General features: G+C 38.8%; 1 protein-coding gene across 4 annotated transcripts in view; it reads left to right on the top strand.

Moving 5' to 3' along the window:
• Positions 1–16,149, top strand: part of LOC105212111 (filamin-C) — a 56,982-nt gene extending 40,833 nt beyond the window's left edge. For 3 of the 4 annotated variants that reach the window (XM_054233651.1, XM_011183891.3, XM_011183895.3), the window contains 9 exons: positions 3,260–4,271; positions 4,345–4,565; positions 10,863–11,011; positions 11,180–13,256; positions 13,312–13,440; positions 13,502–13,863; positions 13,924–14,925; positions 15,011–15,190; positions 15,268–16,149. In XM_054233651.1, coding sequence (XP_054089626.1) covers positions 3,260–4,271; positions 4,345–4,565; positions 10,863–11,011; positions 11,180–13,256; positions 13,312–13,440; positions 13,502–13,863; positions 13,924–14,925; positions 15,011–15,190; positions 15,268–15,399 — 5,264 coding nt within the window. In that variant the 3' untranslated portion in view covers positions 15,400–16,149. Of the gene's footprint in view, positions 1–3,259; positions 4,272–4,344; positions 4,566–7,834; positions 7,914–10,862; positions 11,012–11,179; positions 13,257–13,311; positions 13,441–13,501; positions 13,864–13,923; positions 14,926–15,010; positions 15,191–15,267 lie in introns of those variants that run through there. The other variant, XM_054233652.1, reaches the window with a different exon arrangement.
• Positions 16,150–17,859: the final 1,710 nt, after the last annotated feature.

Genomic DNA, 17,859 nt, shown 5'->3' with positions numbered 1-17,859 from the left:
TCCGCAGAGACAAATGTTAAACACAATTTAAATGGAAATGCTGAAAAGCAGAAGAAGAAGAAGAGTGAAGAAGTTGAGAAAATAATGTCGGTATGTTTGTTATTTAGCTAATAAGGTAATTGTTGTGTACAAATATGGAGGTTAAGAGAAAAAGGAAATTTTATTGTAATGAGACAAATACGGAGTTGTTTCTTCTTTTTCTAGGAAGTGAAATTAATTCTGAGCTTCCACTAGACCCAATGTACCCAATATAGCGACTTGGGACACTTTGATTGACTTTGTCGGCAAATATTTAATGAAATTGAATCGAATTTTAGCATCTTGAATCAGAGTAATCCGTGAATATTAATTTTAATGAGTTAACAATGGATCGAGCAACTGGGTTTCATGAACCTAGGTCCTGTTTCAGGAACCTAGGTAATTTGCGTCAAGAAGTTCCTGAACTTTCGTGAGTTGTAAAAGAGAGAGTCTTCTTAAGAGTGCGGCTTCTCAATTAATATATAACTGTACAAGAAGCAACCAATTAATTTCTATCTATATCGAAAATTTATTCTCCGTCCTTGCGTAGTTCCACATTCCATGAGGCACATCCATGAGGCACATTTCTCCGAATTCATAATTGAAATCTCTTCCGCTCACCATCTCACTTGGTACGCAATTAATTGTTTTCATTTACACAAAATTTTAATTGCTCCGTCTCTCCAATATGCGTTCCTCCACTTACTTATGTATATATAGGAAATTTTATGAAACAATCTCGTGCCGTAAAACATTCAAAAGCATCGCCATGAATAGTTAAATTACAAAAGCAATTAAACAGTTGCCGGCTCTAAGCGGAAGGTGCTTGAGTGCTGATGGCAAACAATAGAAGCTGCCGCACATGCAAGATGCAGCTTATTACAGTTAACTATGGCAAGAATAATGACTAAATTGTAAGATGCGCAACTAACCAGAAACTGTTGCACCGTTAAGAGCCAAACGAACGAAGCCACAGCGAGATGCCAACAGTTGGAGCAGTCAGACGGTCATTCTAGTCAAACGGCGCGGTGGCGAGTGAGCGCACCTAAGCCACCACAGAAGGCTGAAGCACCACAATATAGAGGCTACAATTACGCGCCAACAACATCAACAATACTACCGTTGCTGCACATAACTTTCAAGCAGCACAACAACACAAGAGAACACCAAATGCGGTGCATCGCCATGCACTTGACCAAATGGGGTGGCAGTTGACTGCTGCTGGCTGCTTGGTGTTTGTTGCATACAACATGCGAGAACGTTGATGGCAAGCAAGTGCATGGCCATTCCCAGCAAGCGCAAGCTCTACATGCCTATTTATGTACACAATTCTCTATAAATTATGTGCGAGTATGTGTGTGTGTGTGCGTGCTGTGGCCAAACTTGTAAGTCATCATCGCCGTAATCATCACTTCCCAGAACGAACGAACTCTGTATGTATGTGTGTGTTGGTGTGTTGTGAACGCCTTTTGCACCGGCTGAGTGCGCCGGCACAATGCCTTCATTATGTTTTCGGTACATAAAGCTCTTACGGACTTCTAGCTCGATTTGCGGAAGGAGTGCATGTTGCCTGCCACGCTTCGCTGCATCACTGACGGCCTAACTGACTGGCCTGCTACCGACAGCCAAGTAGTAACTAGAAACTCCGGCGACCTGCCATCAACGTCCGGCTGCAGTCCATTTTTGCATGCCTACGCGCCAACCGACAACTTCTGGTTCAATACGCTTCAAAGCGGTCGCTTCGTCATGCTCGTCGCATGTGTTGTTGTTGTTATTGTTCTTGTTGTTGACTTCAACTTTGGGCATTTCAGTTCAAGTGTCCGATAGAAATACTTTCCCACTTTAGTTACGTCCCCATGCACTTGGCATACATCTTCCACTCGCTTGCTCTCTCTCTTCTCCTCCCTCTATATCTCTTTCTTGTGTACACCGTGCTCATGTCGGCTTCTTCGTTTATGTGCACACCTTGCTCTGCTCTGCTCGTTGGCCACAAATTCATTAATCTAGTCTATTGCCACTGCATTATGAATGAATTGGCTAAAGTTTATTACCACAACTCTAATGGCCGCACCATCATTTGACCATCTTGCAACAAGTTGCAATTTTATTAAGTTCACAAGTGCGTCGGTTAGCCGACATCTTAAAACTTCGATAAATTAATTTGATAACTTTTTGCAGGCATCACATGGAAGGCACTTTATTTGCTCACTTTGCTGCTGTGGGGTGTGTGGGTTGCCATGTTGCAAATATTTCAATTTTTGTTCTACGGAAGTGATCAAATGTGTTGAAGGCTATAACTAAGAGCTCTGTTTTAAGAAGTTGGAATACTGGTTATGTACTTCTTATAAGCTGTTTTAGGTAATCTAAGATCATTTCCAAAACTCAAAAAATTGAAGTATAACTTCTAAAGTCACGTAATCTAAGCATATACGTCCCAACTACTTTTCATTCCTATCTGCGTTAGTATGAAAGTCTGGTCGAATAGTATGATTGAATACCAAATAGTTCGATGATATCTTTAACTTAGACCCCTCAAACCAAGTAGTATTCCTTATTGGCCCTCTGTTCTTCAAAAATTAGATGATGGTTCGTTTTGACTTTCGAGATTTTTTCGGTTCCAGTTTATGTTTAGCGACAGCTGTACCAATTTGATTTTTCAGAGTTATGGCAACTTCGGTTTTACATAATCTAATAATCTCTCTCCACTCCATGTTTTTCCTTGTTTTGCAAGGAAGTCATTATCTTCATCAATTTATGGCAATTATGAAGCTTTCAACACAATAAATTTTCCGCCGCAACTGAGCAATTTAACAATGCAAAGTACCGTAATGCAATTAAAAAGTGGCATCATGTCAACAACATAAAAAGTGTGAGCTTAGGAAGAGGCATAATTAGGGAAGTATTAAGTTAAAAGGCCTAAAAGAGCTATGAGATAACATTAGCGGCAATTTGAAGCTTGTTAAATTAAGGAAATACATCATATGGAAGACAAGTCTTCTTGAAAATGGCTGGCAATTCAAAGAGACAATTTTTAAATAATAATTGTTCTCTTAACAAAAATGCATAACTAAACAACAAAAAATATATTTTTATTCACTAGTCCTATCACACCTTTAAATATATTTTTATGAAAATTTATTACAGAATTGATTTTAAAATTCCGTTATTATTCTCATTTTTATGACTTTGTAAATCAAATGAAACTCATATTAATTTTCCTTTATCCTCTCTCTACTTACAGGTTCACCGTGGCACGTTGAAATCATGTCCACACCCGGTCTAACTGCACTGGGCGAATCTACACGCCTTGTACCCGCCAATACGCCGGCGGTTTTTGAGATACTGCCGCCTCCTGGACAAAGCCTAAGCAAGGGCGAGTGCGTGGCTACAGTTTTGACACCGAGTAAGTCCAAACTGAATGCCAGAGTCACCCATGAGGCGGCAAATGGTGCTGCACGCATCGAATTTGTACCCACCGAAGTGGGCACACACATCATCGAGGCATCGATTGTGGGCACAAAAATCGCCGGCGGTCCGCTGATCGCCAAAGTCTACGATGCCAGTCTAATACAAGTGACCGATGTGAATGGCGGTGTTGTCGGGCAACCGTGTCAATTCCGCGTCGATGCGAGCGCTGCTGGCGAAGGTCAGCTGGAGATATCGATTAATGAAGGCGAAGTACCGAATCACGTTCAAGTCGTTGGTGGCGGACGTTGTTTGGTCTCCTTCACACCCGAACAGGCGAAATCACATCTGATTGATATTAAATTTAATGGCGAAACTGTACGTGGCTGCCCGTTTGTTTGCCCTGTTGCAGACACATCGCGCGTCATGTTGAATCTCTCGAATCTCGAGTTGATACCCGTCAATCGGCCGGCATCGTTTCATATCACCGTAAGCGGTGGCGGTGCTGCTGAGTTGGCGGTCAGTGTACGTGGTCCGCATGGTGAACTGCCGGTGCGCGTGACCGGCGACATACATGCCGGTTTCACAGCCGAATTCACACCCACTAATGTCGGTGGGCACACGATTAATGTTGAATATAATGGCTTCGCTGTACAAGGTACCCCGTTCTTGGCAAAATCTTATGATGCCACCAAAGTGACGGTGGGCAGTGTGTCGCGTGGCACCGTCGGTCGTCCAGTGCAGTTTACGGTGGATGCTGGCGATGCAGGCGAGGGTAATTTGGAGATTACCATTTCGGCAAAGGGGCAGAACATACCGACGCAGGTGCATCCGCAAGGCAGTGCAAGGTGATTATTGACTTTGAAGACTGGTCCTAACATAATTACTAACTTAATCTTCCTTCTTCCCTCCAACTTGCAGATTCTCCGTTTCGTTTGTGCCAACTGAGGCGTGTGAACACACCATCAACGTCACTTTCAATAAAATGCCGGTACCGGGTTGTCCGCTCACAGTGAATATCAGTGGCGGCGTGTCCGGTCCACAGGTGTCATTGGGCGGTCCTGGGCCGGTGCATCAGCCGAATTCTTTTGTTATCAATCACGCTGGCGGTCGTTTGGAAGATATCGAGGTCAACGTTGAAGGTATGTATGCGTTGAACTGTTAACGCAATCTCCACTATAAGCTCTTTAAATCCCTCTTTTGTAACCCCATTTATGTTTGTGTGTTTATCTATGTGTACGTACTAATCCTTTACATATCGTCGTCCCTAAACATGTCACAGTGTTCAATTACTCATTGAAATTGGATTTATTTTATTATTTGTTTATATTTTTTTAATTTTTTCCTTAAGTTTTCTTTATTCACAAAAATGCAAATTTTCTTTACACAACAACAACACTGTTTTTATCAGCAAATTAAAGCTGTATGAGTTTTTTGTTTTGTTAAACCACATATTCAACATTTTGCATATTCATGAGGCATGCCACAGATAATGAATATTTATACTATGTGCATAAATTAAACAAAAATGTACTATAAATACCCGATGAAAACAAAGCTGCTAACTAAATTTGAGTTGGAATACACACCCGTGATTAGATTAGATTACAATTCAGAGGATCGCGCTGCCACCTAGGATTTATTGTGTCCTCGTCTATTATCACAATATCTAATTTAAGCCCGTCAAGTTAAGATAACTTAGTATAGTTCCCAGGCTAAAGGTTTGTTGACACTAATTGTCTTAGTTTGTTTCTTGGAAGCACGTTGAATTGCTTCAACCTTTTCTGGTTGTAAGAAACATTTTGGAGTGTTGAAGTCCCTGCAATTGCAGCCAGTATCGATTCCTACTTGCCCATTCCACTTTCCATAGGTAATCCCAGAGATCTATTGCAATAAAGGGCTCCGGCCTTGTCGGCTTGGGGCGCAGTCAGTTTTTGCAATATGGTCAGCAAGGTCCGTTGTCTTGTATGCCTTTGTATTCAGGCCAGGGTTATCTTGTTTTTGTTTCTAACTTTCTTGAGCAACTTGATGCAATCCAATTTGATTTCGAGAGAGGATATACTGACCAACCCGTGATAGTAAATAATAAAAAATCGACTATATTATCCAATTAAAATATTTTGCTCCCTTTTATTCAACCTTGTTAAAGAGGAATTGAGAAATTTGAGATGAAAGCAAAGAATTGAGTATTCCCATTAATATGGTACTATACATTCGAAAATTCGAAATTCGTTCAAAGCTACCTCTGATCTACTGTTATGTAATCCTCCTGGTACTCTACTTCAATGATACTGAACTAGATCAATATCGAGCAATTAAAAAACGATTGTACAATAAGACATGAGACTTCTGGATTCCTACCCTACTAGAACAGCCTTTAATTTCATCTGGATAAACTTATAACACAATTTGCACATATTTTAAAAATCATAATCTACTGCCTCATTCACTTTACATCAGTCAGGTTATACGCATGTACATATATTATGGAGTTAAGTAGGTATTAAAAAATCACACCATAAGAATTATGTGCACAACCTTTAGACCTCTTTGCATTCATACATTCAGAATTCAGAAAACAAAAGAAATATTCAAACATGCATGCTGTGACTCAATCCCTGTAATTAATATCGACTAATGACTCTCGGTATCAGTTTTTGGATCAACTCATAGGCCATAGTAGACTAGGAATATAACGGGTGATTTTTTTGAGGTTAGGATTTTCATGCATTAGTATTTGACAGATCACGTGGGATTTCAGACATGGTGTCAAAGAGAAAGATGCTCAGTATGCTTTGACATTTCATCATGAATAGACTTACTAACGAGCAACGCTTGCAAATCATTGAATTTTATTACCAAAATCAGTGTTCGGTTCGAAATGTGTTTCCGCTTTTTTATCGACAAATTTTGTTCAGCGATGAGGCTCATTTCTGGTTGAATGGCTACGTAAATAAGCAAAATTGCCGCATTTGGGGTGAAGAGCAACCAGAAGCCGTTCAAGAACTGCCCATGCATCCCGAAAAATGCACTGTTTGGTGTGGTTTGTACGCTGGTGGAATCATTGGACCGTATTTTTTCAAAGATGCTGTTGGACGCAACGTTACGGTGAATGGCGATCGCTATCGTTCGATGCTAACAAACTTTTTGTTGCCAAAAATGGAAGAACTGAACTTGGTTGACATGTGGTTTCAACAAGATGGCGCTACATGCCACACAGCTCGCGATTCTATGGCCATTTTGAGGGAAAACTTCGGAGAACAATTCATCTCAAGAAATGGACCCGTAAGTTGGCCACCAAGATCATGCGATTTAACGCCTTTAGACTATTTTTTGTGGGGCTACGTCAAGTCTAAAGTCTACAGAAATAAGCCAGCAACTATTCCAGCTTTGGAAGACAACATTTCCGAAGAAATTCGGGCTATTCCGGCCGAAATGCTCGAAAAAGTTGCCCAAAATTGGACTTTCCGAATGGACCACCTAAGACGCAGCCGCGGTCAACATTTAAATGAAATTATCTTCAAAAAGTAAATGTCATGAACCAATCTAACGTTTCAAATAAAGAACCGATGAGATTTATGCGTTTTTTTTTTAAAAAAAGTTATCAAGCTCTTAAAAAATCACCCTTTATTTATAAAATAAATTTTTGTGTGCTACAAGACCTAGAAATATATGGTAGAAGCATGTCAACTACTGTATCTGCTCTCGAGACAAGGACATATTACCTAGATATGTCTTTTTGAACTGATACTCTCTCTGAAGTATAGTAAACTCATCAGCACCATTTTATATTGAATGGCCAAAGTAAATGATAAAATTTTGTATAGTTTTGAATTCGATTTTTACACCATGGCGAGTACTTAAAATATGCCAGAAATGGAGTCTGATTTCCTTAAATCCCAATTAATACCAGATACCTTTGCCTGAAGCATCTTAGTCTTACAAGAAACTAAAATAAAGCGGAGCTAAAGTTTCTTAAAGTTTGTTCTCAGATTCCAAAGAACTTCTCACCACTTAAGCACACAATTTATCAAGGGATTTGATCTCACCGAAACTATTATTTTTCGACAATCGTTTCTGTCGTTTCTGTTCCAAATACTTCGTCCAAAAGCGAAATATGCTTTTCATTCTTTTCACAGGCATGACAAAAGTAATCTTATAAATAATGTTCTGAATATCTAAATGCATGTCCCCCAAATGTGTCAATATGTATGTCTCCTCAGTGTTTAAATATTTTATTTGTAAATATCTCACTAGGAATTCAGGAATGTATACGCTCTATGTTTGCACATAAGTTTTCGAAATTCAGTTTTCCGTTAATTTATTTTTTATAGTAATAGTGATGATGTTATTATTATTTTTATTATTGTTAATTATACGATTCTCACTTTTGATCTGTATTATATTTCAGGGCGGCGAAAACTATTGTACTAGACACTCTTTCTACTTATTCAATACAGTTATTTGCATACCATACTTATATATATATATATAATTATATTTTACGTACATAAATGTGTATATGAAATTGAAATACACACATACATAAACAGGAACTAATAGCACAGTATACAAAAACACTCTATCTCTCTCTCACTCGCTATCCTTCTCTCACTTTTTAATTTGAACTTAATTCACTTTAGAGTCACACAATTTAATGATTAGTAATGTAAATTGGTAAAATGTTGTTGTATATTTTATTATATTATTTTTTACACTAACATATTGTAATTTTTTGAAACAAATTTTATTCAAATATCCTTGCGCAAAATTTTATTCTTCATTATTTTAAAAATTTTGTCAGAATAATTATTTTTTGTATTTTCAAACGCTCTTTAATTTTTTCTCACTCTTAGTACTAATTCTATTTCTTCTATTCCTTCATTTTTATTATAATATATTTAATGAACGATTTTATTAATGTTGACAATTAAGGGAATTATTATTTACAAATAAAAACATACTCACAAATAAAAAAATAAAATAAAAACAAGATTTTTGTATTCTATTACATTATTGAGGATTTATTACGTATAAACCCAGACAGTTGTCTAGATCATATGTTTTATAATAGATTCATTTGCATTTTGTATCTCTTTCATTCACGGTTTATCGAAATTTTATAATAAGTTCCAAATTAGGTCTCTGCTTCATTTATATCCCTACAACAAAACAGTCAGTCACTTTTACGAGGGCTGCTATATATATTTCTGGCCTAATAATGAAAATAGGAATATTTATCAACGAAAATGGTTTTATTGTTTTTCAAAATATTCTCCAGAAATGCATAGGCATGCCTCTATCTGAAGGTATATTACATGACGGTCTTGCATTATCAGTTCACGTACGGCATCGATGTTTTTTGGCACAACGGCTGTGTTTGGACGACCTTCACGGAATTCGTCTTTGAGCGAGCGTCGGCCACGATTGAATTCGTTGTACCAGTTTTTCACAGTGCTATAGGATGGTGCTTCATAGCCATACAAAGATTTTAGTTCATCGATGCACTCTTGTCGCGATAATCCACGTCGTAAATTCTGAAAAATGATCGCACGAAAATGTTCACGAGTTAATTCCATTTTTTGGCCGAGATGAATTTTTTTATTCCCTGTAAATAAAACAATTCACGATTAAATAACAAACGTTCTGGAGTGATGGTATAAATGTCAAACTTTCCAATGGAAATGTCAGAGCCAGAAATATATATAGCAGCCCTCGTATGTAAAGAAAGCTTTAGAGGTATAGAGGTAGAGGTAAAGAGAATACTCTTTCTTGTTCATGACATTGTATATTAACTGAAGTCTAATACAAAGTCTAAGTGGATTGTTCAGAACCTACTCTCAAGTTTAGATTTTCCCACAACAAGTAGTCTAAAAGTGTCCTACTGGCAGGGTCTAATTGCAACGTGTTTCGGCCTCTAGTGTTCTAATTGCTTCAAATGATTTTTTGGAATATATCTTCTTAAATATGTGGTATATTTGGTCTGTATAGCAGAGTATGGAGCTGGATCTATCCGTTTCTAGAACAAAATAATTTATATGTAACTATTCCACAAGCATAACTTATACCCAGATTAATACCGATATGTAGATAGAATACGTATACACGTTATATCCAGGATCTGTGATGCATAACATTAGTTACGATTGTAGAAGTCTGGGTATACCACGTAAGAGTTCAAGGTTATTCTTATAAACTCATAAAACCTTATAGAGAACTTTGATAGGAATTATTTAAATCATTACAATAAGGATTTAATAGTGGTACGTTCAAAAAGATTTCATTTGGGGTTAGAAAAGAAATATATGTATTGATCTTCGCGACAAGGGTCAGGTAGTATTCTACTTGGACACCTAAGAGTATCGTTACTTAATGATGTCAAGACCTCCTAAGTATAGATAAACTTAATTTAAGTTTGACCATCTAAGTGCCGAAAATATGAGTAGAGTGTATAGATTATGATAACTGTTTTTGGATTCATGGAAATTACTTTTTTTACAACCGATTAGCTGTCAATTAAAGACCAAATATCAAAATGTGGCCGTAAAGTCACTACTCTCTTAAAATTAGTATAACTTTAATCATTTATGGTTTAACGATTTCTAACTATGACTTTCCGATTGTATGTATATATATGTAGATATTCAGTTAAATTTGGTTATTCCTTGAATCAAATAACTTTATTTTACGTATTTGTTCCCTTTAAGTATGCAGATACTAACACAAATTGCTTTTGTATCATATCCTTTAAAATATACCCTGTTACTATAACAAATTCACCACATTTGTATATACGTATTGATATAGATATATATATCTCCAGTTAGTAGTATGTAGTACGCAAATTATCTAGTAGTAGTAGTAGGTGTAGTCACAGAATAAAACAGTTCTTAGTCTAAAAATTTACTTCAAAACGTTTCATAATGCCGCTTATTCAGCTATGATTAAACCCCTAAATTACGCTCATTTCATATAATTAAACATTTATTAACTTAAAAAAAAAAAAACTAATCAAGCTTTTTTTCAAAATTTTTCTCATTTATTCATTTTGAAACAATAAACACACACATGCCAAACCCCATAATTAATAAAATAATAAAAATAATTAAATTTGTATAACAACAATCCCAACTAACTTTGCCAATCCAAAACTGAAACTAAAACCAACGTATTTGCTTTTGCTAAACAAAATATAAATACTTTACCCGTATTTTGCAAATTTCAACAAAAACCAAATTTTTACGACGTTAACTCTATGCTATGTGTTCGCGCAACGTAAAAATAAAAACAAAAAAATAATGAACTATAAAAAAACACTTTTTAAATAAATATAAAAAACCAAAAACTTTAAAACTCAACTAAAAACCAAAATCGCAACAACAAAAAACTCTCCTGCAACAAAAATAAAAATCAAAAACAAATTTGCTGCAACACAACAGGACCTGCCGGTCAATCAGTGCCCGCACAGGTCCATCAAACCTCGGAGGGTATCTTCAAGGCCGAGTTCGTGCCACGCGTTGTCGGCGAACATCGTGTGAATGTCACGGTCAACGGTTTGTCCACCGCTGGTAGTCCCTACGCAGCTAAGGTAGGATCATACAATTGTATCGCAATTATATTTTAGACACTAAGGTCGAAGGTCGTAGCAGTTTGGGTTCATGTATCATTGTATACATGTAACCAAATTGTACCGGCTAACGTCCCAAACAACTTCTGATCATTCCATATACTAACTTCATATGATATATTTAACTAGGTTTACGACGTGAACGCCATCAAAGTGAAGAATGTCAGCAATGGCACTGTTGGCAAACCAGTTACTTTCTTGGTAGAAACATCGCAAGCGGGTCCAGGCAATCTAGAGGTCACCGTAAATGGTGGACGAGTGCCGACTTCTGCGCAAGCACAGGGACAACACACCTATGCCATTAGTTTTACACCACGTGATGCACAAAATCACACAGTCGAGTTACGTTTCAATGGACAAGATGTGCCGGGCTCACCGTTCACGTGCCGTGTTTCGGCCGCTGCGCGCATACAATCACCCGAAACTTTGGACAAAGTTAGTGTTGGACGGCTTTTTGAGTTCGTCGTTGAGTCCGACACGGAGCCTAGTGTTGAAGTGCTCGGTCCGGCCAGACGCAGTGTGCCCGTCAAGATCGACGCGTTGGAGGGTATTGGTTATAATATTAAATTTGAACCTGTCGAGGTTGGTGATCATTCGGTGGAAGTACGTTTGCCTGGCGGTGGTCATGTCGAGGGTAGTCCATTCCTACTCAAGTCGTATTCGGCTGAGAAGGTTATTGTTACCGATATACGTCCGGGAGTGGTTGGTAAAAGTGTGAGCTTCGGCATCAATGCCAGTCAGGCTGGTGCAGGCAACTTGGAAATCATTGTTGCGGTTAATGGTAAAAATGTACCGAATTATGTGCAGTCGGAGGGTAATGCGCGTTTCAAGGTGAACTTCAAACCCACCGAGGCTGCGCCACACTCGCTATCCGTGCGTTTTAATGGTCACCCAGTGCCCGGTTCACCATTCACTTGTCAAATTGCATCAGCGCCCATTAGTTTGCCACGCGCTATGGCTACCGGTGAAGGTCTCAAGCAAGCGGCTATCAAAGTTGATAACACATTCGAATTGGAGGGCTTCGAAGGCGTGGAGCCACAAGTTTTTGTGACTACACCATCTGGTGATAATATTATATGTCAATTGAGTCCACAAGGCGGCGACGCCTACACAGCAACTTTCCAACCTACAGTGGTGGGTCGTCATTTAATCAGCATTACCGCAAATGATAAACACATCAACGGTTCACCCTTCTCGTGCAATGTCTTCGATGTTTCACGTGTCAGCATCAGTGGGTTGGATCAACAATATGGTCCGGCCGCATTAGGCGTGCCCGTCACTTTCAGTGTAGACGCCGCTGGCGCTGGTGAAGGTACACTTGAATTGGTCGTTTCCACAGACACGAGCACCGTAAAAGCCGAAGTGGTTGCCTGTGCACGTGGTCTCTACGATGTGACCTTTGTGCCACAGACCACAGAAGCACATTATGTGAATATTACATTCAACGAAGTGCCCGTCGACGGCAGTCCATTCCGCGTCGACATACAACAGACAACACAACACATACAGATCGGTAGTTTGGCCACCATTGACTTTCCAACAGATGATCAGATCGCAGAAATTATGGGACCCGATCACAAGCCAGTACCGTATACCATTACTAGACAAACAGCGGAATTCCGCACGCACATGACCGGTAATTATTTGATACGCTTTATCGATCGCGACACGCGTCAGCATATCGGCACACGCACCCTCACGGTTTTCGATCCATCGTTGGTGAAGATCACCGAAGTCGGTGAAGCGATTTGCCAGCAACCAGCTAGCATCTCGGTATCGCTCAATGAAGCTGGTCAAGGAGAACTTTCAGCCATTGTAAAATGTGGTGCAACCGAAGTACCACATTCCATACGCGGCCCATCTAAGACAGGCATTTATGAGATCGTCTATCATCCCACACGTGTGGCTCCACACAAGATGACCATACTCTTCAACGAAGTGCCGATTTCACTAAAACCATTGGAGATCAATGTGCTGCCTGCGAATGCCGGTAAGGATATCAGTGTATCAGGACTCGGCTTATATCAGGCACGTGTTGGCAAGACAACATCGTTTGCCATCGACACCGTTAAAAGACCGGCTCGCGAATTCGATGTAGTTGTATCTGGTCCAGGTGGTCAAGCTTTACCAGTGCGTTGTTATCAAACTAAGAGTGGACATTTACAGGCTGAGTTCACAATCACTAAACCGGGTCAGAGCATAGTTGGTAAGTTAACTTTCGTTGAATTTTAACTTAATTTACTTAAATGAAACTCTTGCAGAGGTGCTTCATCAATCTAAGCCACTACCAGGCAGTCCGTTCACATGCGAAGCCTTTGATACCAGTCGTGTTACAGTGCAGGGTGTACCAAAAGGCCAGTTAGCGCTACACAGTCCCATCTGTTTCACAGGTTTGCTCACTAACTATCAATTCTTAAACTCAACTTTTGTAATGCTTTCTTAATCATCTAGTGCGCACCGATAATGCCGGTATCGCCGAAATAGAGGCCTTCGCGGTATCTCCCACAAATCAAAATCTTCCCGTCCACATCACCGAGCAATCAGAAGGCATATATAGTGTTGAATTCGTGCCATCCCAACCAGGTGCTTACAAACTAACGATCATGTATGGCGGCGAAACGGTGCAGGGTTCGCCTTTCTCTTTTACCGCATCCTCAACAGGCGTAAAGACCGATACGCGCGCCGCCGGCAATGGTCTGGAGGTATGCCAACGCAACAAGGAGGCCTCCTTCATTGTCTACTGTCCCATTGCACCGAATGTGCAAATCGAGCGTGTCGATGAGTTTGGTGAACGTATCGAACCGAAGATCAAGGTACTCACAACAACTTACAAGTCATTGAAGCTCATTTTGTAACATCATAAAAATTTACAGGCTCTGGGCAATAATGAATGGCGTATTTCGTACACCATTCTCTCAGTCGGTCATTATGAAATACGCGCCAGTTGTCCGAATCGCGGTAATTTACCCGGTTCACCGTGGAATATTTCCTGTGTCGAATCTTCGAAGATTACACCTGTTGGCGGTTGGGGTACACTACTCGATCACGATGGTCGTCTCATTTTACCAGCACGTATAGTGTTCGATATAGAGAACGCTGGCCCTGGCGAGTTGGCCTGCTCTATAGATGGTATTGAAATACCCGTTGACAAATTGAGTGATGGCAAAATGCGTATCTACATTTCGGCCGACAGTTTAGCACCGGGCGAGCACGATTTAGACCTCACTTGGAGTGGTCTCACTATTGTGCAATGTCCACGTAGTGCTTTCGTCACGGGCCAACAAGCTGCCGACAAAGTGGTGCTCACAGGTCGTGGTCTCGCAGCGGCACAAGCTGGTGAAGCCGCACATTTCACAATAGATGCCACAAATGCACCTGCCGGACGACCGGAAGTCATACTAGTACATCAAGACAACACTTCGGTGCCAGTAAGCTTGGCGCAACCGCGTCCAACAGAAAATATTTGGTTAGCCTCCTACACACCGCAGAAGTCTTCTTCTGGTCCGCTAACCTTATCAGTCAAATGGAATGGTCGCCTTGTAAAAGGTTGTCCACTCACCGTCGCTGTCGGTTCTTCTATGGATGCTTCGAAAGTCATCTGCTCGGGTGAGGGCCTTCGACATGGTATTGTCGGTAAGGATATTAAGTCGTGGATTGATACACGTCGCGCTGGCCCTGGTGAGTTAACAGCTCACTGTGCTGGACCACGTAAAGTGGCTTATTGCGAGCTGTATGATCACGGTGATGCCACATTTACGCTGAACATTAAACCACAAGAGCCGGGCAGACATTTACTGACGATCAAATATGGTGGCCAAAATGTGCCCGGTTCGCCGTTCGCATTGAAGGTCGCTGGTGCACCAGATGCTAGTAAGGTAAGCACTTGAAGAACCTTCAAAGAATTTTTTTCACAGGAAAATGTTCTAACTTCTAAACTCTCTCTCTCTCTTCTGTTTGTAGGTACGTGTCTATGGTCCCGGCATTGAGCACGGTGTCTTAGCCACCTTCCAATCGCGTTTCATCTGCGACACACGCGGCGCTGGTGCTGGTCAACTGACAGTGAGAGTGCGTGGACCAAAGGGCGCGTTCCGTGTGGAGATGCAGCGTGAAAGCCAGAAGGATCGCACAATACTCTGCAAGGTAAGAATAGAAAAGAAAAGAAAAGGATATCTCCCTTACATTTTAAGCTTCTAATCCTTCGTGTGTCTACCTTGCAGTACGATCCCACAGAGCCGGGCGATTATCGTGTCGAAGTGAAATGGGCTGGTGAATTTGTGCCCGGCTCACCATTCCCGGTCATGATATTCGACACTGAAGAAGAGTTGCGACGCTATTTGCAAGGTATATGAGGCCAGAGTAGTATTAGCACAATTATACTGCCCAGCCCTGCCCTCAGTCAACTAACACAACACCAACACCAACAACAACAACACTTACACCCACACCAACACCACCAAACATTACCAATGCAACATAATACATTACCAGCATCACCGCAACAATATTATCGTTCCCAACAACAAATACGTTTATCGCCACTGCTGGGCAGTCAGTTACTGAACCAGCATTACATAAGCAATCCGGATTTCATCTACGACATGGGCTCGCGCAGTTGTTTGCGACGTCGCTGCCGACAGGACAACAATTGCGTGCTGCTTTGACGAACACGCGAAGCACACGTGCCCCAATGTGTGTGAAGGAAACGTGAAAAATAATGGGCGCACGAGCAAAATATAATATTTACGCCAACTCATTAGAGAGGTTTACTTATTTAGAAAGCAAAGGCTCGTATGAAAATGCGGTTCAACGGAGTAACTCTGCGGCTACATACGATACTACAAACTGGTCACACAAATCGACGGCGAGGAGAGGCGAAAGAGGGCAGCTAACTCACAGTAACCACAAGTAAAAGTGAGGCATTATTTTCTTTTAAAATTTATTTTTTTTTTAATAAAATATTTAAGCAAAAAAAAAGTTAAAAATATATCAAATAATTAATTACTTAATTAATTAAAAATATGTTATAATTAAGCAAATGATCCGCCCAATAGCGTGTATTTAAGCAACGAAATCTTCCCAATTGTTAATCAATGCAAAAAGCAGAGAAAAAACGAAACTTTATAAAATCAAAATTTTTTTAGGAAAATTATAAAAAAATTAAATATATACTTATGTGTATACATACATACATATGTACTTATAACACGAAATGTTGGAGCAAAGAAATGTTTTATTATTTTTGCCGTGAGAATGTTGTTATACAAAAATAATTGAAAATCATGAAAAATGTCTAAGATTAAAAATTGAAAAATGATTTAGTATTAAATTTTTTTTTGCAAAATTATTTTTTCTTTCTTGTGCTTCTTTGCTAACACAAATGCTAAGCAACAATTTACATATATTAAACTATGATAAAGTTTATTAATCATTTTATTTAATTTAAAATGTTTACACAAATATTGAATAGTAATAAAACATATAATTTAGCTAAATAAATGGTATTTTTATTTTTAATATCGAAATAATAATAATAAATAACGGTAGGTCACAAATTAATTTTAAGATTACGTATATAACAAAAATCTTTTCTTCCATAATAAATTTTAGTAACATTTGGCAACCACAACACATGCTGTCCAGCGAATAGAAGGTTACTTGTAATAAGCTCAACACGCCTTGCCAGCAACCATAATGCTATTTATATAAAATAAAATCCGTAAAACCAACCATTTCCAAAAATTCTACAAACATTGACTGAGAGTAAAGTCTACGAAAAATCCTTGGAGAGCTCCTTTCTACACAAGAATAATGTAGAGTTCTATGTAAAACATTTCTCTGCAATAATTTGCTCAATATACCATAATCAGCCATAATTTCAGTTATAGCAAATATTATAGTTTATAAATTGTACCTAACCAGTTTCACGCGCCATCTGGCGGTTGTTAGCACACCAAGAGTAAGAAGAATATATGTAAAGGCATTAAAAAGATATAAAAACTGTTAACTCGTAAAGTCCCAAAAATTATTTTGAAGAAAATTAATTATAATAATCTAAACTGATTCATTTTCTTAATATTTATAAATAATATCGTAAAATGTGTATCGAGTTCTCGCACCAGCATTGTCTTCGTTTCAAGCCAATAAACCAACCAAGTCAACTGTTATACTAACAGAAATTACGGTATTATGTTAGTCTCCACTTATCATAGACACAAACTCTTCCGCGCCATAATTTATTATAATTATTTAGAGCAAGAAATAGCATGCAACACATTTTATGTTTAAGAATTGCTTGCGAATTTATGCTTTTAAAATTCAGAAATATTTTGGTTTATTGCATGCTAGTTTTTATGTCATGCTATAATCTTAATTTTTGTAGAGGAAATTATCGTCGGTATGCTGCTTATAGACTTCAATGAACTCATATACTTAAATTATTATTTTCACATTAGTCAGAAAAACTTCGTCTAACAGAAGAATGCTATATTTAATTTAGAGACCTTTATTAATTTTAATATCGCCCGGGATATACTATAGAAAGGAATTAATGTCTTTACTGACACAATTGTCAACTTTTGATCAAATTAAATAGGAATTTCAAAAGGAAAGTATTTCAGAAATATTAATTTTAGTTATATTTTGAAATAGAATTGCGGCTTGTAAGAAAAAGATACTGAATATATAAAAAAATTTATGTTGAGCATAAGGCCCTCCACAAATTATTTGGGCAGAATATAATTAAAAAAAAAATTCGATTATATTTGCCATCTTCCTAAAAATTAACTACATTTTAATGGCTTATAACTGGT

The sequence above is a fragment of the Zeugodacus cucurbitae genome, chromosome 6 (genome assembly GCF_028554725.1).
Source record: "Zeugodacus cucurbitae isolate PBARC_wt_2022May chromosome 6, idZeuCucr1.2, whole genome shotgun sequence".
In the NCBI taxonomy this organism is placed as follows: Eukaryota; Metazoa; Arthropoda; class Insecta; order Diptera; family Tephritidae; genus Zeugodacus; species Zeugodacus cucurbitae.
This window is presented reverse-complemented; position numbering and strand designations above follow the sequence as displayed.